The sequence below is a fragment of the Trachypithecus francoisi genome, unplaced genomic scaffold (genome assembly GCF_009764315.1).
Source record: "Trachypithecus francoisi isolate TF-2019V2 unplaced genomic scaffold, Tfra_2.0 Lachesis_group5, whole genome shotgun sequence".
NCBI lineage: Eukaryota > Metazoa > Chordata > Mammalia > Primates > Cercopithecidae > Trachypithecus > Trachypithecus francoisi.
In genome coordinates, this window is record NW_022681470.1 from 2,082,967 (window position 1) to 2,097,280 (window position 14,314).

The following is a 14,314-nucleotide window of genomic DNA, read 5'->3' on the forward strand; positions in this document are numbered from 1 at the left end:
ATGATTTAAGGAGGATTCCCTTTTTCTCTATCTTCTGGAATAATTGTGTCAATAGGATTGGTGCTGGTTCCTCTTTGAATGTCTGACAGAATTCAGCTGTGAATCCTTATGGTCCTAGACTTTTACTTACTGGCAATTTAAAAATAATTACCGTTTCAGTCTTGCTGCTTGTTATTGGTCTGTTCGGAGTTTCTATATCTTCCTGGTTTAATTTAGGAGGGTTGTGTATTTCCAGGAATTTATCCATCCTCTCTAGGTTTTCTAGTTTAGGCGTGTAAAGGTGTTCATAGTAGCCTTGAATAAACTTTTGTATTTCTGTGGTATCAGTAGTAGTATTTCCCATTTCATTTCTAATTGAGCTTATTTGGATCTTCTCTCTTCTTTTCTTGGTTAATCTTGCTAATGGTCTATCAGTTTTATTTATCTTTTCAAAACCAGCCTTTTGTTTCATTTATCTTTTGCATTTTTTTTTTTTGTCTGTTTCAATTTCATTTAGTTCTGCTCTGATCTTTGTTATTTCTTTTCTTCTGCTGCATTTGGGTTTGGATTGTTCTTCTTTCTCCAGTTTTGTGAGGTGTGGCCTTAGATTGTCTGTTTGTGCTTTTTCAGACTTTTCGATGTAGGCATTTAATGCTCAGAACTTTCCTCTTCGCACCGCTTTTGCTGTATCCCAGAGGTTTTGATCAGTTGTGTCACTGTTATTGTTCAGTTCAAAGACTTTTAAAATTTCCATCTTGATTTAATTGTTGACCCAGCAATCATCCAGGAGCAGGTTATTTAATTTCCATATATTTGCATGATTTTGAGGGTTCCTTTTGGAGTTAATTTCCAATTTTATTCCACTGTGGTGTGAGAGAGTACTTGATATAATTTTGATTTTCTTAAATTTACTGAGACTTGTTTTGTGCCCTATCATATGTTCTATCTTGGAGAATTTTCCATGTGCTGATGAATAGAATGTATATTCTGCAGTTGTTGACTAGAATGTTCTGTAAATATCTGTGAAGTCCATTTGTTGTAGGGTATAGTTTAAGTCCATTGTTTCTTTGTTGACTTTCTGTCTTGATGACCTGTCTAGTGCTGTCAGTGGAGTATTGAAGTTCCCCACTATTACTGCGTTGCCATGTATCTCATTTCTTAGGTCTATTAGTGATTGTTTTATAAATTTGGAGCTCCAGTGTTAGGTGCATATCTATTTTGGATTGTGATGTTTTACTGTTGGACTAGTCCTTTTATTGTTATCTAATGTTCCTCTTTGTTTTGTTTAACTGCTCTTGCTTTAAAGTCTGTTTTGTCTATAAGAATAGCTACTCCTGCTCACTTTTGGTGTCCATTTGCATGGAATGTCATTTTCCACCCCTTTACCTTAAGTTTATGTGAGTCCTTATGTGTTAGGTGAGTCTCCTGAAGACAGCAGAAATTTAGTTGGTGAATTCTTATCCATTCTACCATTCCATATCTTTTAAGTGGAGTATTTAGGTCATTTACATTCAGCGTTAGTACTGAGACATGAGGTACTATGCTATTCACTGTGGTGTTCGTTAGCATTGAGATGTGAGGTACTGTTCTATTCATTGTGCTGTCTGTTGTCTGACTACCTTGTGTGTTTTTTTTTATTGTGTTATTGTTATGTAGGTCCTGTGAAATTGCTGCTTTAAGGAGGTTCTGTTTTGGTGTATTTCGAGGATTGGTTTCAAGATTTAGAGCTCCTTTTGACAGTTCTTGTAGTGCTGGCTTGGTAGTGGCGAATTCTCTCAGTATTTGTTTGTCTTAAAAGACTGTATCGGCCGGGCGCGCTGGCTCAAGCCTGTAATCCCAGCACTTTGGGAGGCCGAGACGGGCGGATCACGAGGTGAGGAGATCGAGACCATCCTGGCTAACACAGTGAAACCCCGTCTCTACTAAAAAATACAAAAAACTAGCCGGGCGAGGTGGCGGCGCCTGTAGTCCCAGCTACTCGGGAGGCTGAGGCAGGAGAATGGTGTAAACCCGGGAGGCGGAGCTTGCAGTGAGCTGAGATCCGGCCACTGCACTCCAGCCTGGGTGACAGAGCCAGACTCTGTCTCAAAAAAAAAAAAAATAAATAAAAAAAAATAAAAAATAAAAAAAATAAAAAGACTGTATCTTGCTTCATTTATGAAGCTTAGTTTGGCTGGACACAAAATTCTTGGCTGATAATTGTTTTGTTTACGGAGGCGAAAAATAAGACCCCAATCCCTTCTAGCTTATAGGATTCTGTTACAGAGGGGGTTCATAGATCTCACACAGGAAATAATTCGGGGTGAGTCCATAGAGTAAAGTGAAAGTCATTAGGAACAAAAGAATGGCTACTCCATAGACAGAGCCGCCCGAGGGCTGCTGGTTGCCCATTTTTATGGTTATTCCTTGATGATATGCTAAACAAGGGGTGGATTATTCATGCCTCCCCTTTTTAGACCATAGAGGGTAACTTCCTGATGTTGCCCTGGCATTTGTAAACTGTCATGGCACTGATGGGAGTATAGCAGTGAGGATGACCGGTGACCTCTGATCACTTTTGGTTTTGGTGAGTTTTAGCCAGTTTCTTTACTGCAACCTGTTTTATCAGCAAGGTGTTTATGACCTGTATCGTGTGCCGACTTGAGTCTCATCCTGTGACTTAGAGTGCCTTAACTGTCTGGGAATGCAGCCCAGTAAGTCTCAGCCTCATTTTACTCAGCTCCTGTTCAAGATGGAGTTGCCCTGGTTCACATGCCTCTGACAGTTTCTGCTCAGAAATCTGTTGTTGCTCTGATAGGTTTTCTGTTATAGGTTACCTGATGCTTTTGCCTCACAGCTCTTAAGATTCTTTCCTTTGTCTTTGCTTTGGATAACCTCTTGACTGTGTGCCTAAGTGATGAGTTTCCCAAGTATTTGAGCTTCTTGTATTTGGATGTCTAGATCTGTAGCAAGGCCAGACAAGTTTTCCTTGATTATTTCCTCAAATAGTGTTTCCATACTTTTAGGTTTCTTTTTTTTCCTTGGGAACACCAATTATTTTTAGATTTGCATGCTTAACATCATCCCAAACTTCTTGCTTTGCTCATTTTTAAAAATTCTTTTTTCTTTGTCTTTGATGGATTGGGTTAACTCGAAAGCCTTGTCTTCAAGCTCTGAAGTTCTTTCTTCTGCTGTTTTGATTCTATTGCTGAGACTTTCCAGTGCATTTTGCATTTCTCTAAGTGTTTCTTTGGTTTATAGAAGTTGTGATCGTTTTTTATTTATGCTATTTCACTGAAGAGTTTTCCTTTCATATTCTGTATCAGGTTTTTGATTTCTTTAATTTGGAGTTCACCTTTCTCTGGTGCCTCCTTTATTAGCTTAATAATTAACCTTCTGAATTCTTTTTCTGGCAATCCAGATATTTTATCTTGGTTTGGATCCATTGCTGGTGCCTCCTTTATTAGCTTAATAATTAACCTTCTGAATTCTTTTTCTGGCAATCTAGATATTTTATCTTGGTTTGGATCCATTGCTGGTGAGCTGGTGTGATATTTTGGGGGGTGTTAAAGAGCCTTGTTTTGTCATATTACAAGAATTGTTTTTTTGGTTCCTTTTCATTTGGGTGGACTATGTCAGAGGGGAGATCTGGGACTCAAGGGCTGCTGTTCAGATACCTTTGTTTCAAGGGGTTCTCCCTTGATGTGGTGTTCTCCCTCCTCCCCAGGGATGGAGCTTCCCGAGAGCCAAACTGCAGTGATTGTTTTTGCTCCTCTGGGTCTAGCCACCCAGTGGAGCTACTGGGCTCTGGGTTGGTACTGGCGAGTGACTGCTAAGAGTCTTGGGATCTAATGGAGGTCGCGGGGGCGTGAAGTGGACTCTACAGGCGTCCTTGGTTGTGTTTTTGTTTAGTGTGCTGGTTTTGTGTTGGTTGGCCTCCAGCCAGGAGTTGGTGCCTTCAGGAACACCTCAGCTGTGGTCCTGTAGGGAGGAAGCAAACTTGCCCTAAGGTTGCCTGGTTACGTATTCAGGTTTGTTAGGTGGTGGGCAGGGCCACAGAGCTCCCAAGAGATGATGGCCTTTGTCTTTGGCAACCAGGGCTGGTAGAGAAAGATCACCAGGGGGCAGGGATAGGTGTGTCTGAGCTCAGATTCTCCTTGGGCGGGGATTGCTGCGGCTGCTGTTGGGATGGCGATGTGGTTTTCAGTCTAATGGAGTTATGTTCCCAGGGGGATTATGGCTGCTCCTGCTGGGTCACACAGGCCGCCAGGAAAGTAGGGGCAAGCCAGCAGTCACAGGCCTCATCCCGCTCCCATGCAGCCGGCAGTCTTAAAGGCTGGTCTCACTCCCACCGTGTCCCCACAGCAGCACGGAGTCTGTTTCCAGGCAGCTGGTGACTGTGACTGCGAACTTGCCCCAGACCACCAGCCTCCCTGCTGAGCAAGCAAGCGGCTCACATCTTTTCAGAGTCTCAGGGAGCCTGCAATGGCGATACAGTGCCTTCAAAGGGCCTGTGGATTCTCTTAGTTTACCTAGTAGTTACCCGGTTTACCTTAGTTACCTGCTTGCTGTGGTGGTTCTTGGATCAAAAATTCACAGTGTGAGTCCCCACACGCTGCTCTGCCTGTGATCGGGAGCTGCAAGCTCGTCCTGCGTCTTCCTGCCATCTTCTGTCAGACCAAAGGACTTAGTTTTCTGTCAGTGTCTCACATGGAAGGTTCAAGAGGAGGCTCATCAGTGTGAAAATCCAGATCTTAAGGGACTGTACATAATGGAGTCAACAGAACATACTGGTGTCCGTATGTTGGCTTATATTTTGTTTCTTCAACTATGTAGTATGTTTCCCACTCATTTCTTAACACAGAATTAATTTTTTCCCCCCACAGGAAGGAAAAGCTGATGCGATGCTCTCAGTGCCGCGTCGCCAAATACTGTAGTGCTAAGTGTCAGGTAAGACTTTTCAGCCATATATAAGTGAAGCTTTCAAATTATTTACATTTAAATTTGTCCTTCACTATACCTGTTGTCTATGTCTACTTCTTTACAGCCTTTAACTTACTCTTACTTGTTATTCACCTGCTGAGTCACACAGGTCGCCAGGGACATTAAAATGTTAAAACTAATATTAAATATATATGATGAAAAATTGGGTGTGTGTGTCTGTGTCTACTATGTGAAAGTAAATGTCTATTCCTCCCCATCTTATTGTCCCCTGACTTCAATTCTCATTTCCACTGTTAAGTTTCTCATGTGTCTTTGCAGCATTTGCTTGTGCAGACATGTTTGTCTATCTATATCCTATGTTTAAAAAAACAAATATAGGTTAATCTGACACGTATTCTTGTGTACTTTGATTTTTTTTTTCATTTAACAATCTGCTTTGAGGAACATTTTGTATCCCGTATGTTTCATTGTATGAATTGGCCATAATAACAATTTCTTTGTTGATGAATACTTAGAACTTTTATAATATTTGGTATTGCCAGTAATGCACTTTACATCCTGTCTTGCACATTTTTGCACACTTCCCCAAATTAATAGTAGGATAAATTCTTTTTATTGTATTGATTGTTGAAAGGATATATGCCTTTTGAATTTTTAAAGATAATGCCAAATTTCCTGCCAAGAGTTTGAGTTAATTTACGAGTACTGTTGTTAACATCTTTGAAATTCTTGAAAGGATGTATAATTAACATTCAACATGACCTTTTCTTCTAACCTTATGATTAATCATTTAATAAGAAATGTAATTATGTCTTGAGTTACATCTTATTAAAAAGTCTAATTAGAGGTTTTGTGTCTGTGTCACTTGCCTCCTCCCCGCCACCCTCCACTCATCCTTTCTGTTTCTTGTGTTTTGTATATGCACACACACCTCCAGAGTTTCTTCCTTCCTTCTTTTAAATTGAGGCCATGCTTGTCTCAGGGATTTTCTTCTCTCTCATTTTCTCCTTTGAAAGTAATTTCTTGAGACTACACAAATAGTGGTCTTAATGGAAAAGAAATCAAATATACAAAAATATCAGGGGTTCCAGGTTCTCATGCTAATTCTGGCATTTGCTGGTTAAATTATCTCAGGGAAAATACAAACTGTGTGGGCCTCAGTTTCTGAATCTGTACTAACAATAGGAGTTAATATTTATTAGGCATCCACTGTGTGCCAGGCACTGTATTATTCCATTTGGTTTTCCAAGAGTCTTGTGAGAATTAGGTACTATTATTATGCTCATTTTATTAATAAGGAAAATGAGGACAAAGAGGCAGCCACCTTGCCAAATATTCTATAACTAGTAGGCTCTGAAGTTTCAGAAATGAAACCCAGGTATTCAGACTTTTAACTGCTTTTTTAAACCTAAATTCTGTTCTTGCTCCAACATTATGATTAGGTCTAGTTTTCCATTATATATTGTATTATTCTTTTGTTTCTTGGCTTTTGGGTTTTTTTTTTTTGAGACAGTCTTGCTTTGTCTCTTGGACTGGAGTGCAGTGGTGTTATCAAGTTCACTGCAGTCTTGAAATCCTGGGTTCAAGCGATCTCTCTGCCTCTGTCTCCTGAGCAACTGGGACTACAGGTACATGCCACCATGGCCAGCTAATTAAAAAAATTTTTTTAATGGGGATGAGATCTCACTGTTTGCCCAGGCTGATGTTAAACTCCTGAGCTCTGGTGATCTTCTGCTTTGGCCTCCCAAAGTGCTGGGATTACGGGTGTCGGCCCCTGTGCCCAGCCAGTATAATACTTTCTAATTAAAATAGGATAAGAAATTTCAAAATGACTGTATTATTTCCACTTCATTTTTTATACACAAATTTTGTCGAAGCTAGAAAGATCCCTGGTTTATGTAAGATTGTTACCAACAAGAAGTAACTAAAAGCAAAAAGTGAAACATTAATACTGCTTTTTATACAGTGTTCATTCCAGAAAGGTTGTTTTATGGTGATGTTCTGGTTGTTTTATTCATGTGAAGCTCAGCTATTTGTTTCTAGGAACTTCAGATTAAACAGAGTACATAGAGAAGTGAAAAATGATCCTATTATTTGACACAAATCTAGGCAAACTTGCTTTCTAATCTCAATGACCTAAACAGTTTATTAACAAAACATTTAATAAACAGTTTACTTAATAAAACATTTTTTCCCCTGTTTTATGAGTGTTTTTCCTCTAGTGCCACTTCATCCTTTTGTAGTACACTCAAGGAGGAGAAAAGCCATTATCTGATTAGAATGAGTAGCGGGAGTTTGGTGGGTGGGTGTGTCATTTTGATTCATTGTAGTGCATGTGTTTTTACTACATATATTAGCTGTTTACTGGAGCATCAATAATAATGTCACTGTCAGATATACTGTGGAAGGTAACAGGAAAACAGCTAGCAAGATGAAGGATATATATAATAACAGCTAGAGTATGTGTTTGTATGTGTGTGGAGGGGGAGTTAAAGATTGGCCAGAACATATGCATTGAAACTGCTGTGTTTATCCCAACCTTAAAATACAGCATTAAACATTGTAATTATTGTGGATACCCACAAAGCTGCGCAAAATTAAATGACAGACTGAACTGTGAACAGTAATGAACAGAACGCAAAAGCACTTGGAATGGAAATTGATACAGAGGATGTAAATCTGTAGTATAAAATCCATAATATGTATTCCCCAGGGGGACATGATTTTGGTTCACTAGCTTAGCATTTGATGTGTGGGACCATGCCATCAAGTTGTCTGAGAGAGGCTACTGGGGTACTGCAGGGTGCAACATGTGCCTTGTGCCCACAGGATGGTGTCATTGCTACTGGTATTCACATTTCTTTCTTTTTTCTTTTTCTTTTTCGTTTTTCTTTCTTTCTTTTTTTTTTTTTTTGAGACGGAGTCTTACTCTGTTGCCCAGGCTGGAGTGCAGTGGTGCCATCTCAGCTCCCTGCAACCTCCACCTCCCAGGTTCAAGCAGTTCTTGTGCTTCAGCCTCCCCAAGTAGCTGGGACTACAGGCGTGTGCCACCACGCCCAGCTAATTTTTTTGTATTTTAGTAGAGATGGGATTTCACCATGTTGACCAGGCTGGTCTCGAGCTCCTGAGCTCAGGCAGTCTACCAGCCTTGGCCTCCCAAAGTGCTGGGATTAGAGGCATGAGCCCACCACATCCGGTGCACATTTCATTTTTAAGCATAAGCAATACAAGGATATGTTTTTATATAAAAACATCGTATAGAATCATACAGAGTAAAACATAAAAGTCTCCCACTTCTACTTCTGTTTTTCAGAGATAATCCAAATGTGTCTATTTTATGGATGGAGGATATACACCAACCTGTTGGTCTGTACATCATATATAGTGTACACATCTACATATGTATTTACTCCTGTGTACAGTACTGTTTCTGTTACTGGTCAAAATATTTTTGTCATCAGTGGCTTTATATTCCTGTCTCTACCTTATTATGAGGTGTCTATCATATAATTTAATAGAAGGAGGTCCAGTCTTTTTTCTCTATTGGCATAAACAGAACATCACACATGATTCCAAGATCGGAGAGGAGGAGCAGGCTAAATTTTCTTATAAAAAAGCATTTTCAAAACAAAAAATGGCAGCAATGGTGATAGCAAGTAAGTCAATTTCAAGTAATTCACCAAGTATTATTTTACCTTTTCAGGATTTAATTTGATTTATAATATATACATTTCTAGTTGAATGAATTAATTGCTGAGCAAAATAAGCAGTTAGGCACTACGTGAAGTTGTAATTTATATGCTTTTCAAAAGCACTGTTTTAGCAGATACAAGCTCTATTTTATATGGATAATTATAGACCTCTTTAAAAATGTGAATCGTATTTTTGGATTTACATTTTACGCTTAGTTGTAGAATGATTTGATTCATATTTGATGGGTAGAAAATTAATTCCGCATTAGTAAGCACTTAGCAGAGTGATTTAATAAGTTGGTTTCTAGACTGCCATACCCAAGGCAGCGATAATGAAGGAAGTCAAGCTTTGTTTATTTCATAAATGTTCTGTGCTCGGCCTCAACCTGATAGGCTTTGCACGGAATGTACTGTGGATAAGTCAGCTTTGTATCTACCTGTAAACACAAAGGGAATGCTACATAAAGTTTAAAACGATTTGGTCGTATTTCAGTTTTTGACCTCCACAGGTATCTGGAGCCGGAAGTTTTTCTCTTCTCCCTTTACCTTTGCCTGCTGCGTAATCTTATCTACTCTCATGACTTCAAGGGGCATCTGTATATTATTCCTTCTCAGGACTCTGTCTCCAGCCTCCTTTCTCCTGATTTCCACTTGGCTGTTGCACAGGTGTCTCTGGTGTAACATGTCTAAATCTGAGTACATTATCTTCCCCCAGACCTACTTCCCTTCATGTTTTCCAGCCTCAGTGAACAGTTTCACCAGCCACCCAGCAGTCTGAGTTGCCAGGTGTCATCTCCGATTCTCATCCTTTCCTGGCCACACATCCATTTAATCATCACATTGTGCTGATTTTACTATCTCACTACCTAAAGATCTGAATTGGTTCCCTTCTCTCCAGCTTCTCTAGTACTACCAGTTACCATGGTCTCTTTTCTGGATTAGCTTCATGGTTACTACGATTCTTTCCCACTTCTAATTTAGTTTCTACATGGGAGTTAGCGTGATTATTATGCTCTAAGTCCTGGGGGTTGGTATGAGAAGTAATAGGCAGTGAGCAAGTAAATAAGATCCTGACTTTGGTAAAGCTTCTGTTATGGAGTAGTGAGACAGTGACAGATGCCCATGATTATACGATTGACTGTGATTGGGCCGAGCACAGACTCACCTGTGTGCAGGTGGATACAGAAGGGTTTCCTGCAGAGGTGACATTTAACCTGAAATCTAGAATTAATGTAGCTCTTTCTGCTTTTCTTTTAATTAGTGTTAGCACGGTATATCTTTCTCTATCCATGTTCATTTAATCTATTTCTATGTAAAATGGGTTTCTTGTGGATGACATATGGTTGGGTTTTGTGTCCTGATCCACTGTGACCATCCCTGTCTTTTAATGGATGCATTTAGATCATTGACATTCAGAGTGATTATTGATATAGTCGGGTTAATATTTATCATATCTGTTTTCTATTTGTTCCCTTGTTCTTTGTTCTGATTGTTGTCTTTCACTGTTTTTCTGCCTTTTGTGGTTTTAATTGAGCATTTTGTATGATTTCCTTTCTCTTCATTAGCATATCAGATATATATATGATATACATATATCTCCTTTTTTAGTGATTGCCCCAGAGTTTGCAATATACATTTAAAATGAACCCGTTCCTTTTTTAGTGACTGTCCCAGAGTTTACAATATACATTTAAAACGAATCCAAGTTTACTCTCAACACTTTGCTGCTTTACAGGTAGAGTAAGTAACTTAGAATAACAAAACACTTTTAATTCCTGCTCCCTCTCTTTAAAAAAAATTGTTTTAGAAATGAGATCTCGCTCTGTCACCCAGGCTGGAGTGCAGTGGCCTGAACACCACTCACTGCAGCCTCGACTTCCTCAGCTCAAGTCATCCTCCTTCCTCAGCACCCCCTCAGATAGCTGGAACTACAGGCATGCACCACCATGCCCAGCTACTTTTTGTATTTTGTGTGGAGATGGGATTTCGCTATGTTGCACAGGCTGGTCTTGAACTCCTAAGCTCAGACAGTCCACCTGCCTCGGCCTCCCAAAGTGCTGGGATTACAGGCCTGAGCCACTGCGCCCGGTCCCTGCTCCCTCTCTTATGTCATTTATTTAGCTTATACATAAACATACATAATTAAATATATTGATACTATTAGTAGTATTTTGAACAAACTATTATCTGTTAGATCAATTAAGAATAAGAAAAACGAAAGTTTTTATTTTACCTTCGTCTGTTCCTTCTTTGATTTTCATTCTTTCTTTACGTAGATCTAAGTTTCTAACCTTTATCATTTCCTTCTCTCGACAGAATTTCTTTTAACATTTCATGTGGGCAGGTCTACTGGCAATACATTTCCTCAATTTTTGTTTTCCTGAAAAAGTCTTTATTTTTTCTTCACTTTTGAAGGATAATTTCACAGGGTACAGAATTCCAGATTAGTAGGTTTTTTTTTTCCTCTCAGTACTTTATTTCATTCCACTCTCTTGTACATGGCTTCTGAGAAGTTGGCTATGATTCTTTGTTCCTCTATATGTAAGATGTTTATTTTAGTCTGTTTTGTGCTGCTATAACAGAATAACTGAAAGTGGGTAATTTATAAAGAACACAAATTTCTTTTTGTTTCTTCAAATTTATTTAATTTGTTTTCAACATTTATTTTAGATTCTGGGGGTACATGTGTGGGTTTTCTACAGGGGTCTACTGTGTGATGCTGAGGTTTGGAGTATGATTGAACCTGTCACCCAAGAAGTGAGCATAGTACTCAGAAGGTAGTTTCTCAGCCCTTCCATCCCCCTCCTTCCCCTTCCTTATAGCCTTCAATGTATATTATTCTCATATTTATATACTTGTATACCCAGTTTTAGCTCCCACTTATAAGTGAGAACATACTGTATTTGATTTTCTGTTTCTGTGCTACTTTGCTTGGGATAATGGCCTCCAGCTGCATCCATGTTGTTGGAAAAGACGTAATTTTTTTTTTTTTTTTCTGAGACAGAGTCTCACTCTGGCACCCAGGCTGGAGTGCAGTGGTGCGATCTAGGCTCACTACAACCTCTGCCTCCCATGCTCAAGTAATTCTTGTGCCTCAGCCTCCTGAGTAGCTGGGATTAAGGCACCTGCCACCATGTCTGGCTAATTTTTGTATTTTTAGTAGATACAGGGTTTCACCATGTTGGCCAGGTTGGTCTTGAACTCCTGACATCAGGCAATCCACCTGCCTCAGCCTCCAAAGTGCTGGGATTACAGGCACGAGCCACTGCGCCCGGCCCAAGGACATGATTTTATTCTTTTTTATGGCTTCATAGTATTCCATGGTGTATATATATTACATTTCTTTATTCAGTCCACCAATGATGGGCACCTAGATTGATTCCCTGTCTTTGCTATTGTGAACAGTGCAGGGATAGACATACAGGTACACGTGTCTTTTTGGTAGAATGACTTATCTTCCTTTGGGTACATACCCAGTAATGGAATTGCTGGGTCACGTGGTAATTCAAGTCTTAGTTCTTTGGGAAATCTCCAGACTGTCTCCACAGTGGCTGAACTAATTTACATTCCCACCATCAGTGTATAAGTGAAGAGCAGAAATTTGTTGACTCACATTTCTGGAGGCTTGGAAGTTCTATATTAAGATGATTACATATGGTGAAGGCCTTCTTGCTGTGACAACACATGGTGGAAGGCATCCCAAGGTGGAGGGGCCAAGAGACAAGAGGGTATCATAATGGAATTAATCCTGCCCATGAGGACAGAGCCTTCATGGCCACATCACCTCTTAATGGTCCCATCTCTTAACACTGATATAATGGTAGTTAAATTTCAACATGAGTTTTGGAGGGTAAAGACCTTCAAACCATAGCACACACCTTTCAAGTATTTTGATATTTTTAGAAAATGACATGTTACTGAAACCATTTCAGTATCTATGAATATCTAAAACAGACATATACTTATCTTTAGCTATAAAAATCTGGCTTCTCAGTATTTTAAAAAACCTTTGATTTTCTGTAGTTTGAAAATGACATGCCTTGGTATAGATTTTTGGACTTTTATCCTGCTTGGTCTTCTGTGAGTTTCCTGGATCTGTGGTTTGGTGCCTGGCGTTTATCTGGGAGAACTTCTTAGTCATTATTACTTCAAGTATTTCTTCTGTTCCATTCTCTCTTTATTCTTCTTCTGACATGTCCGATTACATATATCTTACACATTTTTGTAATCATTCCACAGTTCTTGGATATTCCGGTTTTTTTTTTTTTTTATGAAGTCTTTTTTCTCTTTGCTTCTTAATATTGGTGGTTACTGTATTGAGATAGTTTCAGCTCAGAGATTTTTCTCTCCAGCTCTGTCCAGCGTACCAGTAAGACACCAAAGGCATTCTCTATTTTTGTTGGTGTTTTTGCTTTAGCAGTTCTTCTTGGTTCTTAGAATTTCTGTTTCTATGCCTGTATCTCCTATCTGTTCCTGCATGCTGTCTCCTTTTCCATTGGAATCCTTTGCATATTAATTATAGTTTTCTAAAATTTCTCGTCTGATAATTCCAACATCCTTGCCATATCTGAGTCTGGTACTAATGCTTGCTCTGTCTCTTCAAACTATGGTTTTTGCCCTTTAGTATGTGACGTAGTTTGGTTGTGTCCCCACCCAGATCTCCTCTTGAATCATAGTTCCCATAATCCCCATGTGTCCCGGTGGGGACCAGGACCATGGGGACCGTATTCCCCATCCGGTTCTCTTGATAGTGAGTGAGTTCTCACGAGATGGGATGGTTTTGTAAGGGGCTTCCTGCTTTGCTGGGTACTTCTCCTTCCTGCTGCCATATGAAGAAGGATGTGTTTGCTTCCCCTTCCACTACGATTATAAGTTTCCTCCACAGCCCTGTGGAACTGTGAGTCAATTAAACGTCTTTCCTTTATAAATTACCCAGTCTCGAGTATTTTTTCATAGCAGCATGAGAATGTACGAATACAGTATGTCTTATAATTTTTTCTTTATAGCTACACATGATGTAAAAGGAACCACTGTAAATAGGCCTTTAGTAGTGTGATGGCAAGATGTAAGAGGAGAGGACTTATTTTATAGTTCTTTTTTTTTTCTTTGAGACGCAGTCTCGCTCTGTCGCCCAGGCTGGAGTGCAGTGGCGCGATCGCGGCTCACTGCAAGCTCCGCCTCCCGGGTTCCCGCCGTTCTCCTGCTTCAGTCTCCTGAGCAGCTGGGACTACAGGCGCCGCCACCAGGCCTGGCTAAGTTTTGTATTTTTAGTAGAAACGGGGTTTCACCATGTTAGCCAGGATGGTCTCGATCTCCTGACCTCGTGATCCGCCTGCCTCGGCTCACTCTTTGTTATTTCTTAGAATTGGCTGTCCCTGGGAGGGGTAGGAGCGGTCTTCTCTGTAGTCAGAAAGGTGTTTAAAATGTCAACACATCATAATACAAGTAGAGCATCCCAAATAAAAACATCTGCAGTGCCCCAAAATCCCAAATATTTTAAGCACCAGCATGACACCCAAAGGAAATACTCATGGGAGTATTTTGGATTTTGGATTTTTAGATTTGGGATGGTTCAGCCAGTAAGTATAATGCAAACATTTCAAAATCCAAAGAAATCCAAAATCTGAAGCCCTTCTGGTCCCAAGCATTTCAAAGAAGGGATACTTAACCTGTATTCAGAAATAAAAATATAAAGAATATAGCCCTACACATATATGGCC

General features: G+C 39.7%; 1 protein-coding gene across 4 annotated transcripts in view; it reads left to right on the forward strand.

The window, feature by feature from the left end:
* SMYD3 (SET and MYND domain containing 3) overlaps positions 1–14,314 on the forward strand; it is a 764,618-nt gene that overhangs the window by 146,271 nt on the left and 604,033 nt on the right. For all 4 annotated transcript variants that reach the window (XM_033199070.1, XM_033199074.1, XM_033199073.1 and 1 more), the window contains exon 2: positions 4,845–4,908. In XM_033199070.1, coding sequence (XP_033054961.1) covers positions 4,845–4,908 — 64 coding nt within the window. The remainder of the gene's footprint in view (positions 1–4,844; positions 4,909–14,314) is intronic.